Here is a 15,715-nt window from a genome sequence, read left to right as displayed (position 1 = left end):
GTAAAGGAAGGTAAGGTACGTTACGTCCAAGCCGATGAACGAGGCCTTGCTGTTAAGGTGTGTTAAGGCTTCTCACTTTACTCTACCATGCCATCTCCACCACAGATGCATCTCCTCAGCTCCTCTACAGAAGTATCACTGGTTGTCCATTTGCCATGTCAACCCTTTACCCCCAGAAGTCATCCTCTCTGCCATTTTGAGTCGAAGCTCCCAAAATGGCGGCCCAGGCAACTTGCTTGTATCATTTTGATTCCAAGTGGTAATCCCCTCTTGGCGTGTGGGTTCCTGGCCACGCTGTCCCATCTCGTCACTGCATATATCTCATTGGCATAGATCCCCTTCTTTACCCTTCCATTCGTCGGGGTGGGCCTGTCCTAGCAAGTGAAGGAAGCAGGTACTGGATTGTGGAGGGTGGGGGGACTCACCCGCATCTAATGAAAGAATGGAGCGAGACAGTGGTGGGAGGGAAAAATTGAGAGGCCTGGAGAAGGATGGTGGAAACCAATGGAGGCAGGAGGACAACCACCTGACACCTCTTTTCTGTCCCACCGCCCACAGGCCCTTCCTCGTCCTCCTCCGGGGTTCTGAGCTCCCCTTTGGCCTCTACCCAGCCGGGGCCCTCCTTACCTCAGCGCCTCACGCCGGAACCGGCCCAGCTTGGCCCCTCAACCGAGCCTGCACCTGCTCCAGAGACCTCCCCGAGCGACAGCCAGGCAGACCCCGCTTCAAATTCAGCCCAGGAACCCTCCTTGTCCTCCACTGCCACGCTGAAGAACCTCAAGACGTTGAAGGCCGCCGTGCCGGCCCTTCTGGGTGGCCAGTTCCTGCCCTTCCCGTTGCCGGCGGCAACAGCAGCAGCAGCCCCCTCGCTATTTGGAGCCCAGCTGCCTGGGGCCTACTTCCAGCAGCTGTATGGCATGAAGAAGGGGCTGTTCCCCATGAACCCCGTCATACCTCAGACACTTATGGGACTGCTGCCCAGCCCCCTGCTCCCAACGCCCACGCCTGAGCCGCCTGTCGAGGTGTCTGAGGCCCCCGGCATCTCTACGGTTGACGTGACTCACCAGTACCTTTGCCGCCAGTGCAAGGCAGCCTTTGAGAGCGAGGGGGCGGCTGCCGCCCACCAGGCCGCTTTCTGCTACTTCGGGCGCCAGCCCCCAGCAGCCCCACCCCCGCTGCGTGTGCCGGTGTGCACGTACCACTGCCTGGCCTGCGAGGTGCTTGTGAGTGGGCGTGAGGCACTGGGGGCTCACCTGCGCTCCAGCGCCCACCGGCGCAAGGCCGGATCCAACGCAGCAACCGCATCGGTGTTTGCCAAAGAGGAATCCAAATTACCTCACTCGGACTCCAACCCAAAAAGTAACGCTACCTCTACGACACTACTAGCTTTATAGAGACGGATGCTACACTGCCACCAATTGAGAGAGAATGACTAACGAACCAGCCAGCGGAGCGATGGACGCCCACTTGGGGTCCCCTCTGCCTATATCCAACACCCATCAACCAACCCCCAACCCTTTCTTGTTGCCAGCAAGGAAGAGTGACCAGTAAACACGAGAGACAGCGGCCCAAGCTGAGCCATGCCCAGTCCCCCAAATATTTCTGTCACAAATGTCACCCGCCCTACGCAATCTTTCTTGAGGGAAGACCAGTTGACCCGACGTTGAGTAGAAATGCAGTCTTCCCATGGAGGAGGACCTCAACACTCCCTCAACATGGTACTCTCCAGGAATGCTGGACTGCAACTCCCATAATTCCCACCTTGGATGGCCACATGCTAACTGAGAAATATGAGAGTTGCCGTCCAACACCTCTGAAGGGTGCCAGGCTGAGGGAGGCTGCTTTAGGGTGCCCCACTTCCTTCACCAAGCCCTTCTGCTGCTCCACACTTACACCAACAAACCACAGGCCAACACAACTGCTAAACAGCTCAACCCGCTCAGACACCACATGACATGTCGGCTGATGCCAATTCCCTACCTCTTCACCGAGCCCTGGATAATTGGATCGTCCCTATGACAGCCAGAGGCCCAGATTTAACCCACAGATGCAAACCCATTCCCCTTAGCACCACCCCACACACTTCTCACTCATGGTTCTCCCCTCCTGACCTGTGTATTCCAGTCTTCCACCTCCTGTGGCATACACATGTACCTCACGCAAGAGAGACAGGGAAGGTTCTAGTGTTTCCAAATGTCTACGTTCAAGACTCTGTGTCCTCCTCCATCATCCAGAGATCCTTTCATATTTTCTGTCAGGAATATCTCAAGGTGGTTCCCTACCATTTTCATGTCTTTAGATGTCCCTCGGCCATTGGGCTGCTCACCTCAGTGGATAAGCTCTCTCTTCCCTCGGGCTTTACGTATGTTAAGGCTGCACCGTCTCCCCTCATATCTACGGAAGTGTTCCAAAATTCCTTCTCACATCCCATATCTCCTCCTCACGTTGCCACACGTGGCCCAAAGCTCTCCCCCCTTGCCACACGTGTGCTAGACCCTCGCCCGTACCCCACCCCAGTTGTGACAGATGCTGGCACACTCTAGACACCCATTGTGTACCCAAGTCGCCTCTCTCTCTTACACACACACACACACACACACACACACACACACACTCTTGTGCAAGCTCCTTCTCTCACACTCACTTTCCACCCTTTTACTGTGTTACTGACTGAAAAAGGCCAAAAAAAAAGCAAAGGAAACAAAAAAGAATGGACAGAAAGAAAGAAAATTATTAACCCAAGGAGACAAAACTTAGGGGGGAGGGGGGCAAAGATGAGGAACTGAGTCCCCCCCACACCCTCCACCCCTCCCCAGAGCATGTGCTGCCCATTGTGTATAATAATTACGTCAAGAATGGATGAACTGACTCCCGAACTGTTGATGGATTTGAACGACTTGAACAGCAACCAAACAGGGAAAGAAAGAGGCACCTCTCTCTTTTATCCCACCATTTTTTTTCTCTCTCTCCTCCTCCTCCTCCTCCTCCCCTGTTGGGTCTTTACCTGCACCGGGGAACCAAATAAAACCGACAACCTCGCTGTCTTTTTCCTCCTGATAGACGTGAACTTCCGTCTCTGCGCGGGAAACGGCACAAACCTATTCCGATGGCTTTAAAGAAAAAAGAAAGAAAGAAAACCAGAAGGACCCTCCCGTCACACACACGCAGATACACGCCATGTGCTGCGTGCCGACGTCCTTGCAAAAAAAAGAAAAAGAGAAAAAAAAATGAAAAAAAAAGAACACAAAAACCCTCTTTTATGAATCCAAAGCTCTTAAAAACTTCTATACAATAACCAAAAATAAAAAAGAATACCAAGAGTGAGAGAGAGAATATCCACCAACAAAAAAGAATAATAAAAAGCAAACTGGAAATAAATAAAAAAAAATTAAAAAAGACATAAGATGAAGAAAAAAAGAAAGGAAGAAAAGGTTAACCCCCCCTCACATTTCTCCTTCCTCTTTGTGTCAATTCTTTTTTTTTGGGGGGGGGGTCCTTTTCTTGTTCTTTTCATTCCCTAAGTGTTTTTTATACCCTCCCAAGCAACAAAGATGGACGTGAATTTTAAGAAGTTGATGAAAATGGAAACTCTGTGGGGTAGAGAAGGGGATACAAAAAAGAAAGAAAGAAAAGAAACCCCACACAAATAACCAAACGAACTACTTATGGGGTGCTAAGGGGGGGACGGGTTCATACAGTGGCTCGCCCCTCTGAACCACCTTGCTTTCCTCAGACCCCCGTTCTCCCCCTAACTCTACACCCCAGAATGGGGGAAAAATGTCTTTCTGTTGTGTATTTAAAGGGGGGGCTGGGGAACGATAAAAAAATAAAAGAAAAAGAAATAAAAATTATATTAAAGAGATGATCTGAAAAAAATCCAAATGTGCTTTTGGCAGGAGGTGGTGGATGGGCTACAAATATTGGGGGCGAGGGGAGGAATAGAAGAATTGTGAACTCGTCTGATCTTTCCCAAATTTCGCTCCGCTTGTGTAACATATTGTGAATTACCTTGAAATGCACCAAGTTTAACTGTCCACGCTCATTTAGGTCCACCACCTTAGCCTGAGATGCACCCCTTTTTTTCCCTTCACCTTTAATTCCCTGTGCATCTTTACACTCACATACATACAACACTGCAAGCTTTTAAAATGTGCTTTGATCAGTGATTTGCATAGCGTACAGGGTGGAACAGAGCCCCTAAACAGTAACGGGCTCTTCGTTGCCCGTTTAACTTGTCCGTATACATATTTATTTATTTATTTATTTATTACATTTCTATACTGCCCAATAGCCGGAGCTCTCTGGGTGGTTCACAAAGGGTAGTGTTAGGTAGACTTCACAATTCCCAGCAAGCCAGCTCAAAGGATTTTAAGTCCTGTGGGTACAAAACCCAAGACAAAATTATGCATGGTGTGGAGAATGTGGACAGGGAGACATTTTTCTCCCTCTCTCAAAATACTAGAACCCAACGGGGTCATCCCATGAAGCTGATGGGTGGGAGATCCAGGACAAATAAAAGGAAGGACTTCTTCACACAGCGCCTAGTTAAATTATGGAACTCACTACCACAAGATGTAGTGATGGCCACCAGTCTGGATGGCTTTAAAAGGGGTTGGATAAATTCCTGCAGGCAAAGGCTATCAAGGGCTACTAGCCCTGATGGGTTGTGTGCTATCTCCAGTATTCGAGGCAGTAAGCCTGTGTGCACCAGTTGCTGGGGAACATGGGCGGGAGGGTGCTGTTGCACCATGTCCTGCTTGTTCATCCCTGGCCAATGGCTGGTTGGCCACTGTGTGAACAGAGTGCTGGACTAGATGGACCCTTGGTCTGATCCAGCATCAGGGCTCTTCTGATGTTCTTAAAATTGTGGGATAACTAGAAATCCTCCATTGTCAACTTAAGACCTCCTCTGTACACTCTCAAATCTTGAGATGCAAAGCAGAAGTACCTTACAACATTTTTGGTAAATCCCCCAAACAAGTAACGTTCATGGAAAGAAAATTAATATATTTCGACCAGCATCATGAATTTCAAGGCAGGCCATGCAAGTATTCTCAAACAATTGATTTCGGAGAAAGAGCCAACCGCAAACAAATCCAAAATGGCGACTGGCTTAAACTAGGTAAACCATTATGTGGTTTAGATATTACCCGGTTTCTTTTATTTCCATGCTATCTGCCTTAGATAGACTTTTCAAAAATAAATTAATATGGGCCTGAGGTCAAGCCCTTCTATCTGTTCTAGCAATCTAAATGTCAGTTCCCCAAATTCAGTAATATCTGACGATGCTGTGTGGTGAAGGGAATGCCAGTTTAAACATGGAGGCCACATGGGGTTGTGCACACATGCGCACAATGGGCCGGTTCAGATGACATGCTAAGCCATGGTTAGGCTGCTAACCCTTTTGTGTGTCTAAACCATGGTTATGTAGCCACCATGGTTAGGAATGGTTCACAAGACACTCTAAGCCGTAATGTTTAGCTCAAAATGCTTAACCACTATGGCTTAGTCTGTCGTCTGAACAGGATCACTGTCTCTATTGCACTCTCCAAGGGCCTTTGCGGTTTACACGCACCCTCCGTACACATTTTGCTTTCACAGAATTCATCAGCTGTCTCCTCCCATTCACATTCACCGATAAAAGCAATTCCTCATCCTTTCTTGTTCTTTGCCACCCATTAAATTTGGGGGGAAGGGCAAGGAGATATTCTGCCACATCTGTCTGTGTTTTTCCCACTGGGGAAACGTGGGCCTGGTTGCCCCTTTCTGTTGCTATGGAAACAGGTGCCATTTTGGTTGCTGTGGGACATTTTGCTAGGAGCAAAGTCTGGCACGCTCTTTTAGCATTAGGACAGATCTTGGGTTTAAATCTCCCCTCAACCACAAAGTTCACTGGGTGACTTTGGTCAAGTCACACTCTCTCAGCCTAACCTACCTCCCAGGGTGGTTGTGAGTTATATAGGCTGTGGCCCCACAGTCCCAGTCTATATAGCTAGGGTGACCATATGAAAAGGAGGACAGGGGTCCTGTATCTTTAACAGTTGTAGAGGAAAGGGAATTTCAGCAAGTGTCATTTGAATGCATGTAGCACCTGGTGAAATGTTGTCTTCATCATAACAGTTAAAGCTGCAGGAGCCCTGTCCTCTTGACCAGATTCAAAAGGGAGGAGGGCACCTGCAGCTTTAACTATTGTGATGAAGAGGGAATTTCACCAGATGCTGTATGCATACAAATGACACCTGTTAAAAATCCCTTTTCTCTACAACTGTTAAAGTTACAGGAGCCATGTCCTCCTTTTCATAGGGTCACTCTAATATAGCATCTTGCCTATCTAATTACTTTCTGCCAACAGTACCCAGACCCCACCTCTCTCTTGGCCCTGTGTGCGAAATTCCCACACACCATCAGCCCCACAGTTCCCAACGCATGCAACTTCTAAGAGTGGAAGTTGGGATACGACACGTCCAATTGACACGGTGCCTAGTTTGGGCTTTAAGGCATCGCCGCAAACTCCCTATATGGGCAAACCCTCAAAAAATGCCTCCCTTTTTCTCTCACGCATAGGTAGATACATACATCGATAAGATTTAGTTCAAACAGAGATGAATACAAATCGGCACAGGGCAAAGGAAATATGGACACTTAGATACATTTTTGGAGGATAGCCAGATGGGAAGTTTACGGGGTTTACGATGAACATGGCTCTCTATTCCCAGGGTTTAGGTTTCTGAGGAACTCAACATTCTGTATTTTGTAAAGTTTCTAGTTCTCATGGAATGGTGTGTCTGGCAGAAGCAAAATGCTGTGGGGTGGGGAAGGGGGGATTTTGCATCCATGTGTGGGCAGGTCTTAAAGCAAAAGAGAAAGATGAAGCTGAGGATACCACCTAGGGCGGTGGCATGACATTACTTCTGCCTCAACATCTTCCAAAGGAAGTGGAGGTGAGAGGAGTGAAGGGGTTATGGCTTATATCCTGATGGGGACCCCAGGCAGAATGGGGCTTTCCTCCTTATTCCCATGTACTTTCCCCTTTCAAGAGAAACAAGCCCCCAAACTGATTTAAAATAATCCAGAAACAACACATGGTATAGTCCTTCCCAGATTGTAACATTTCAGACATGAATGTTTGGAATGTTCCAACATAAAAACACACACCCATATACGTGTCTCCCTGTTCACAGAAAACTAGTATGTCGGGGGGAGGTTTCTAACTTAACACTTTCTTTGACTTACTAGATTCCCACCCACCCCCACACGCACTCAATGTGGAAGCATTCAAATACGCAATCCCCTTATCAATAATCCGAAGTGGTACAGTCTAGATTTCAACAAATGCTATTTCTGCACTTTTGAATTGGCTCCCAGGGCTGAACTTCAGCCATGGAAAATAGGTTCCGGAGCTAAAAGTAGTGCACTCCGGCTTAAATCAAGCCGTACCTCTTGGCACTGGCATATTTATCTTTTTCTCCTCCAAAGCCATCCAAAGGAGAAGAAAAAGAGGGGGGGGAAGATATACCTGCTCCCTACCGACAAATCTATGACCCTTCAGTGCCAAAAAAATGGAATTATTTCTCTCAGGTTCCTATACAATGGCACTAATTTCACATTACAAGAATATTGAAAATCATTACCAGCGCTGATTAGCAAAAATATTTTGCCACTTACGGTGGACTGATTAAAACCTCCCCAATTCAGCATAAGCAAATCAACAAGGTCATCAGTGTTCTTTGGTTATTATCTTATTCTAGCGAGCAGATCTTCAAGCAAATGAAGACAGCTGTCAGAGTTGGACATGTTGTGCCCACCCTGACAGAGGGAAGCCACCCTTGCTGGCACCCCTAGGCACAGCCTCTGCCAAGGTGCATCCCTACAGGCCCCTGAAGGAAGGGTCTGTTCACTCCATTCCCTTAAGGGGGGCTGCCCCACAGCAGTGGGAAAGGACCATGGCTATAACTCTGTCCCTCGGCCTACTATTCGCTCCAGCTTTAAACTGTATGGGCTACAAAATTATGAGCAGGTTATAGGATGCTTGCCCCCAGTGGCTGAAGATGTTACTGCAGGCTTCAACCAATTAATTAAAATTAACTAATGCAAGTTAAAAACAAAATAACTCAGAGATGCAAACCGCTAGGATCACATTAGTATGCATGCCAAGTTTCAGGATTTTAGCACTATGGCACGGACAGACAGACAGACAGAAACACATCCTCTTTCACGCACCCATACCCACATTGCATCTAAAATTACTTCAGCACTAGAAATCTGAGCCTTTGGGGAACGTAGTTTTGTGAAGATTACCATTAAATAGATCTGAAATGCCCGGACATCATTGTTTACTTATCCTAGAGACTGGCATGTCCTTGCTTCACTAGTAAAAGTGATTAAAATGTTGATTTCTTCCCATTAGTTGGCCTGGTGCTGATGGGACTTGAAGTCCCAAACATCTGAAGGTCACTAGGTTGGGGGAAGCTGTTCTAAGGGGAATCAGGCCTGTGCCACCCCAACTCCTCAAAGCACACCCCCAACATGAAATTTGCTTTGAGCATTAAGCATCGTCTATTGGTATCACTTGCAAAGAATGTACTTTCACTGCTAAAGTGGGGGAGATAGTTAAAAGTGGGATTCATGACGCCTGCTAAGGTGCCCTAACCTTCCCACTTAAAACTCTGAAATTAACACATTTCTTCACTGGCAGCTGTGATCCCTGTGAAATAGGGTTTTGCTGGTGCTGAACGTGGGTTCAAAGGAGTTAGTGTATTGGGTCTCAGACCCCACCTCTGCCTTGAGCTCAGTCTTTTAGGCAGGGTACTTGTCCTTTGCCCCGCCTCTCATGGCAGCCATTTTGAGGTAGTGCTCAGGATGGTTTCTCTAATGGACAAATGCCCCACAGGCCATAAAGGTTGCCTAACTCTGTACGGTTCTTCAGGAATTGTGGAACTCACTACCACAGGATGTGGTGATGGCCACCAATTTGGATGGCTTTAAAAGGGGGTTGGATAAATTCCTGGAGGAGAAGGCTATCCAGGGCTACTAGCCCTGATGGCTGTGTGCTATCTCCAGTATTCGAGGCAATAAGCTTGTGTGCACCAGTTGCTGGGGAACATGGGCTGGAGGGTGCTGTTGCACCATGTCCTGCTTGTTCATCCCTGGCCGATGGCTGGTTGTCCACTGTGTGAACAGAGTGCTGGACTAGATGGACCCTTGGTCTGATCCAGCATCAGGGCTCATCTTATGTGCTTAGGAAAGAAATAGGTAAAGGAATAAGTGATGTAGAACTACAGGGCATATTAAGAGGATGAGCAGAAATTCCAGATGTTTAGCTTCACAGCATGAGAAGACTTATTTGAATATTATGTCTGAATGTAGCTCTATATATTTGGTTTAGTTAGCTAGTTAGATCCAGTTCTATCTAACCCTTCCAAAGGATTTGGGGAGGGTAACTACAGTTAAAGTAACCCCAAATACCTTGAAAACAGGCTAGTTCGCAAATGCATGTTCATTACATATCTCCAACCACTGAGAAAACTCTAATATCGTTGTGTGTTGAGTAGGGTGAGCATATGAAAAGGAGAACAGGGCTCCTGTATCTTTAACAGTTGCATAGAAAAGGGAATTTCAGCAGGTGTCATTTGTATATACGGAGAACCTGGTGAAATTCCCTCTTTATCACGACAGTTAAAGCTGCAGGAGCTATACTAGAGTGACCAGATTTAAAAGAGGGCAGGGCACCTGCAGCTTTAACTGCTGTGATGAAGAGGAAATTTCCCCAGATTCCCCATATATACAGATGACACCGGCTGAAATTTCCTTTTCAATGCAACTATTAAAGATACAGGAGCCCTGTCCTCCTTTTCATATGGTCACCCTTAGTGTTAAGGAATCGCGTGTGTGTGTGAGCTAGCCAGCCATTTCTCCATCAAAAAAAAGTTAACAACAGTACTTACGTCAGGCTACTGAATTCCAGCCCGAACAATATAGGCTCATGATAGACACTAATGCTTAATTTAGCAAAGTAATTCTGGTTTGTGGTCTTAAGGCCTGTTTACAATCTCAAACATCAAGTAAAACTATTGCTTGGCTAAGCTCCAGTCATGGAGGGCATGAATAAGGATACCCCAATGGGGGCCTGTTCGTCACCTGGCAGCTGCCCCTAAACCACGGTTTAAATATGGGTAATGCACACCCGTTTCTAACCATGGTTTCACAATCTCGATTGGTGGCTGGTTTAGGAGGCATCCAGATGCAACACTTAACCACGGTTAAGGAAAACAAACCGTGTTTAGGCATTTTGTCTGCACAGAGCCAAACGTTAATGGATCAGATACTGAGATCCTAAGCAGATTTACCAGACAGTAAGCCCCATTGAGTTCAATGGGATTTGTTTCTGAGTAAATACGCTTAGGATTATGCTATAAGGGAGAGAAGCCCTGTGCTTCTAACTCTAAACACGTCTCTTTATTTATGTATTTATTTCAGTTATTTAAATTATTTCTAAACTGCCCTTTATCCAAATGGATACCAGGGCAGTGTACAAAAACATGCATTAAAAACTATCAGGCCACTATAAACACAACGCAAAAAAAGTATCTATAACGATAAGAAACAAGAGGCAGATAAAATGATAAAATACTTCAGAGCAAACAGGGGTGACATGACCATTTAAAACGCCTTGGCAAATAAAGAACGTCTTATCCTGGCACTGAAAATATTGTAATGTTGGCACTACACATACTTCTTTTGGGAAGGTATACCAAAGTCATTGTGCCATCAAACAAAACGCCCTGTTTTTGTAGATTCATACTCTTTATGTCCATGATGTTTAAAATTGGCATGGCGATAGAACAGTCAAGCGGGTGCCCATGTACTGATCTTAAAGAACCGGATGGAATAAAGAGAGAAGGCAGACTTTGGGATAGGTAGGCCCCAAATTAGTAAGGGCTTTATATGTCAAAAACAACACTCTGAATTTACTAAGGAGCCCGTGGAAACACACTGAGGAATGAAACTTTAAATTTAGACCTAAAATGTTCAGATCAGTGTTTATGTGGATTTTTTTTTTAACAGCATATTACTCTCCCTGAAATCAAACACAAATTTAAGTAAAGGGATTTGTGGGTTCTTTTTGCACTTGAAAATATGCATCAAAATAAAATTAGATGTTTACACGATTATTTGGTGGTGGTGGTGGGTTAATTTCCCATCTGGTACACCGATTGCCTACTGAAATGAACGATCAGGATACTAGAACCCGGTGGTGTCATCCCATGAAGCCAGTTGGTGGGGGATTCAGGGGAGATAAAAGGAAGGACGTCTTCACACAGCGCATAGTTAAACTCTGGAATTTGCTACTACAGGATTTGATGATGGTCGCCTATTTCTGTGGCTTTAAAAGGGGGTTAGATCAATTCCTGGAGAAGACTATCAATGGCTGCTAGTTCTGATGGTTATGTGCTACCTCCGGTATCAGGGGCAGTAAACCTATGCACACCAGTTCCTGGGGAACATCGGTGGGAGAGTGCTGTTGCACTACGTCCTGTTTGTGGGTCCCTGGTCGACAGCTGGTTGGTCACTTTGTGAACAGAATGCTGGATTAGATGAACTCTTGGTCAGATCTAGCATGGCTGTTCTTATGATACAGGAAAAGTTGGTTCCTGAAAGGCACATTACTGGACAGAAAGGGACCCCTTCCAACACAATGTGTTCAGACTGGATCTCTGCCTGGCAATTATAGTGGATTTTGCTTTAAAGCTTTTGGAAATTGAAAATAATTCTCCCTGATGAAAATTGTCTCTTAGACTTTATTAGGGCTGAAGACTTGATAGACATGATTAATCAAGCAATTTATTAATCACAGATTAAAACGTGGGGTTTTAATCAGATTTTAATCAGCTGTCCGGGCAGGCATCTTTGTTCTAAGCCACTTACGTGTCTCTTTCGACTCAAGCAACACAATTTAGATAAATTCCTAACCAATGAGGACCCAGAGGTAAGCCTAGTTAAAACCTATATTGTGGTGAGAATGTGTTGCGGAAGACTCCAGCACCAATTGGCTGAGCTTCTGCGATGGCATGGAGTGTTCACGAGCATTTCAAGTGCTCAGGGAACAAAACCGCTGGAATGTTTACAGCCTGGTTTTTGTGAGGGAAGGGGAAACTGTCAGTTTGGCTGGGCTTTAAACATCACACAGACCTTAGGGACAGTACCTTTGGACAGGAGGAGGGCTATGGAGGGAGACTGGGCTAAAGGGCCGGGAGCCAATAGGCAAGGTGGATGAAGGAAGGTTACAAAATGGACAAAATACATAAAAAACCAGGACCCCAATAGGAGGATAGGTGAAGGATTCTAAAGGTACTCATTTAACTGTACACTGGATCAGACCATTTAAATAATTAGTACATACGTCATAAACTATTATTAACTTAAGTATTTAGTTGGACTGTGTTTTACACCATCTTTAAGGAATTAAGGCTGCACTCCTATACTCACTTACCTGTGAGTAAGTCCCTTTGAATTCAGTGGGACTTACTTCTGAGTAGACATGTATAGGGTTGCACTGTAAGGCACTTGGGAAGTTACAGGTTGTCAGTTCAGTTTTTCCAGAGAACAAAATTAATGTGCAAATTCAACTAAAAAGGATTTAAAGTAAATAGGTACGTTTAAGAACAAAACATTATTTAAGCCCCTAAAGTCATGGAGGTTCTATTTTTTTTTAAAAAAAACCCCACAAATATTCTTTTAAATCTCCGTTGTCATTGAGTCAACAAAGATAAAAACTGCTTTCCAAATCCCCACTAATTAAAAAATGGGGTGGGGATGAAACCAAACACCCGGAAAAATTCAGGATCTTAAAAAAGAAAAGCTAAGAAACCCAAGAGTCATCTTCAAAAATTAAGATTCATGCTGCCATTCGACCTTCCATTCCTTCAGCCGATATCTACTCATTGTTTGTAGGGAACTGAAAGGGTGACTTGTAGCCACTACAGGTACCAAAACCTTCCTTGAGTAGTTGTACAAGAGAGATGATTCGCATCAGCCCTCCACCCCACCAATCAGAACAAAGCATTCTCCAAGCCTCTCGTGAAGGACAGCTGGGTGTCCACCGCACCCTTCCCATAATATTCTCCTGCCCAACATACACACTCAAACACTTCTCACATCAGTTCCCTCAGATTTGCTACCAGAGAGCCCACAATTCTTATTCCTGGAGGCCTAGAAGAAATTTTGAGTCTAACCTCGAATGTCCATGAAGGAGACCAACGGAAGATTCCAGATCCTTTCAGCTTCCGGTCTTGACCAGAGACATTCCCAATCCGAGGTTTAAAATGAGCACGTAGATACTTCTGAGAAAGAGAAAGGAGATAGATAGATAGGATAGACCAAGAGAGAGAGAGAGAGATGTCTACCCAACGAAATGCCACCCAGGCTACCTCATTGCCCACGCCCACACTCCTCTGTGCCCGCCGGCGTCTCCGCTGCTCCTCCAAGGCTGTGCCCGGGCAACAGCAATGGCAGCGACGTCTCATTCTCCTCTTCTCTTCGCTGTTTGCCGCAGCGCCAAGATCAGCGACTCTGTTCACGTGCCAATGCGGACGATGCCCGCCCCAACCGGCTTTGACTCGGTGCCAACTTCAGATGGGCACAGGTGTGCCAGCGTGAAAAGGGGAGGGGGGAGGAAGAGACACTGAATGCGGAGTCGGTCGGGGTGCCCGTGCCCACGCCTCGATGGAGCATCTGCCCCGCAGGACACACCCAAGAGCTTCCTGCCCCCCTGCCACTCTCCCTGCCTGGCGTTGTCTGGGCAGCTTCTGCCCCCCTCCACAAACCCCATCCTCGTGTCATTCCTGGCCCCTCGTCCCAAGCGCCCACAGCTCTGCCCGGGGTCCGGTCTCGGATGCCTGTCGCCATCAAAGCCCACCGACGCCGCTTTTCTTCCCCTTTCGGCTTCCTTCACCCCCTCCCGGCACCTCGCCACCCACCGGCAGATGCCAAGCGGCGTGGACGGGGCCAGGGGCACCGTGCCAGCACTGGAAAACACACACACACACACGCCGCCCCGGTCCCCACCCGGGTGCCAATCGCTCGCGCCGGCCCTCTGTGCCGCCGTCTCCCCGCGGGCACGGCCGTGCCAGCTGCTGCCTCCTTCCTCTCCTCGCCCACCCCCCTCCCCGCACCCACACTTTGCTGTAATCATGCACCAACCTGGCACCGCTCACACTCTGCCTCTGCCCTCACTCACCCACCCCGCCCGGTTGGCATTAGAGCTGGCGAGCGAAGCAAATGCCGCAAAGGGAAGGGAGGGTGGCAGGGCGGGAGGGCGGCTGCTCCGTGCCAGCTGTCATCGCCCCTCCCCCGTGCAGTATCGCTCCGGGTATCAGGCTGGCATATGCCACCTCCTCTCTTTCCTTCCTCCCCCACCCTCCATCCTTCTGTCTTCATCCTTCCTCAGCCTTGGCTTTCACGTTCTATCCATCTTCTGCTTCCCTGCTTTTCTCTTCCTTTCTTTTCTCCAAAACCTCGGTGCAACGTTATTCCTCTACTCTCTCATCCTTTCCCTCTTTTTTTGCTTTCACCTTCTCTTTTCCCTCTTCGCTCTCTCTCTCAATCTCTGTCTCTCTCCTGCACCCAGCTCGTTCTAGTACCCATTTCATCTACCTTCTCTGGTGCAGGTACCCTGCTTTTGATGCCAACCACAGCCGGGGGCTGGGGGTGGGGAGACACGGGCTCTGTGTGTGTCTCTGTGTGTGTGTGTGTGCATGGCCAGGTCCAGCGTCCCTTCCGGAGAAGAGACACCCCCCATCCCCGACACACACGCACACACACACACACTCTTTCGCTCGCCCACCCCAAGCGCCGTTGAAAGTGGCACGGTGCCAGCCCATAAAGAACCATCTGTGCCCCCCGTCTGCAGCACCCCTCCCCCACCACAGCACTAATTGGCAGCCGAATTAATTAAATCCTGGATGCTAATTAACATTCCGACGGTGCTATGCTGGGTGGGGCGGGGGTGGAGGGAAAGAGAGTTTAGAGGAGCTCAACCGGGCATCGAGGCAGGGGGGAAAGTGGGGGAGTGAAGCCCAGGACTCCTGGGTCCCTTGTGTGCGGGTGACGGGGGAGAGAGGTTTTAGCCTCAGCCCTGGGAGGAGAAGAGATCCTTTTGGGTTTGCAAGAACAGGGCATTTGGGTAGGAAACACAACATTAAAGAAAGAAAAACGCTTCAAAAAATTAACATTGGGTTAAATTCCTTGACATTTCAATTTAACCAATATTCCTTTGGGGGAGGGAGGGGGGCTGAAGACACAATTTTTGTCAACTGGTGAAAGGTGACCCGGATTTGAAACATCAAATTAGCGGTTTTAGGGAGCAATCGTATGACTGTTTAGACAGAAGGGGGGGGGGGGAGTCCTACAGCTCCCAAAATTCCTTAACCAGCTAGGTTCTCTATTCCGTCTAAACAGGCATAGGATTGCGCCTCAAATTGTTTTTAAAGTTTTATAGGTTTTCATCCCTCTGGTGAGACGCCGTGAGCCTTTTTCTGAGACAGGTATTTTAAGGAACATAAAGGCTAAATACTAACAAGCATAAATAAGAATAAACATTCAGGTCACAGAATTTGAGTTAAAAACGTATAAAAATAGAGCCAAAAACATGCTTCCTTCCCGCAAACTAAAATTAAAAAATAAAATTTTAAAAATCCCAAAGTTTCATTCCAGGAAG

At 47.2% G+C, this 15,715-nt stretch overlaps 1 protein-coding gene and 1 long non-coding RNA gene across 2 annotated transcripts in view; one reads left to right on the top strand and one right to left on the bottom strand.

Moving 5' to 3' along the window:
- The window catches only part of ZFHX2 (zinc finger homeobox 2), a 32,272-nt gene extending 29,122 nt beyond the window's left edge, over positions 1 to 3,150 (top strand). Inside the window, exon 10 of the mRNA XM_063137867.1 lies at positions 559 to 3,150. Within this exon, the coding sequence (XP_062993937.1) occupies positions 559 to 1,394 (836 nt within the window). The 3' untranslated portion in view covers positions 1,395 to 3,150. The remainder of the gene's footprint in view (positions 1 to 558) is intronic.
- LOC134406450 (uncharacterized) lies at positions 2,967 to 14,244 on the bottom strand. Its single transcript, XR_010025971.1, has 3 exons — positions 14,200 to 14,244; positions 13,233 to 13,340; positions 2,967 to 3,004 (listed from the first exon to the last, which is right to left on the bottom strand). It is a non-coding gene; the product is annotated as an uncharacterized LOC134406450 (long non-coding RNA).
- Between the last annotated feature and the right edge of the window lie 1,471 nt (positions 14,245 to 15,715).

This window comes from Elgaria multicarinata, chromosome 11, assembly GCF_023053635.1.
Source record: "Elgaria multicarinata webbii isolate HBS135686 ecotype San Diego chromosome 11, rElgMul1.1.pri, whole genome shotgun sequence".
Lineage (NCBI taxonomy): Eukaryota > Metazoa > Chordata > Lepidosauria > Squamata > Anguidae > Elgaria > Elgaria multicarinata.
Note: the sequence above shows the minus strand (reverse complement) of the source record. Positions and strands in the feature narration are given on the sequence as shown.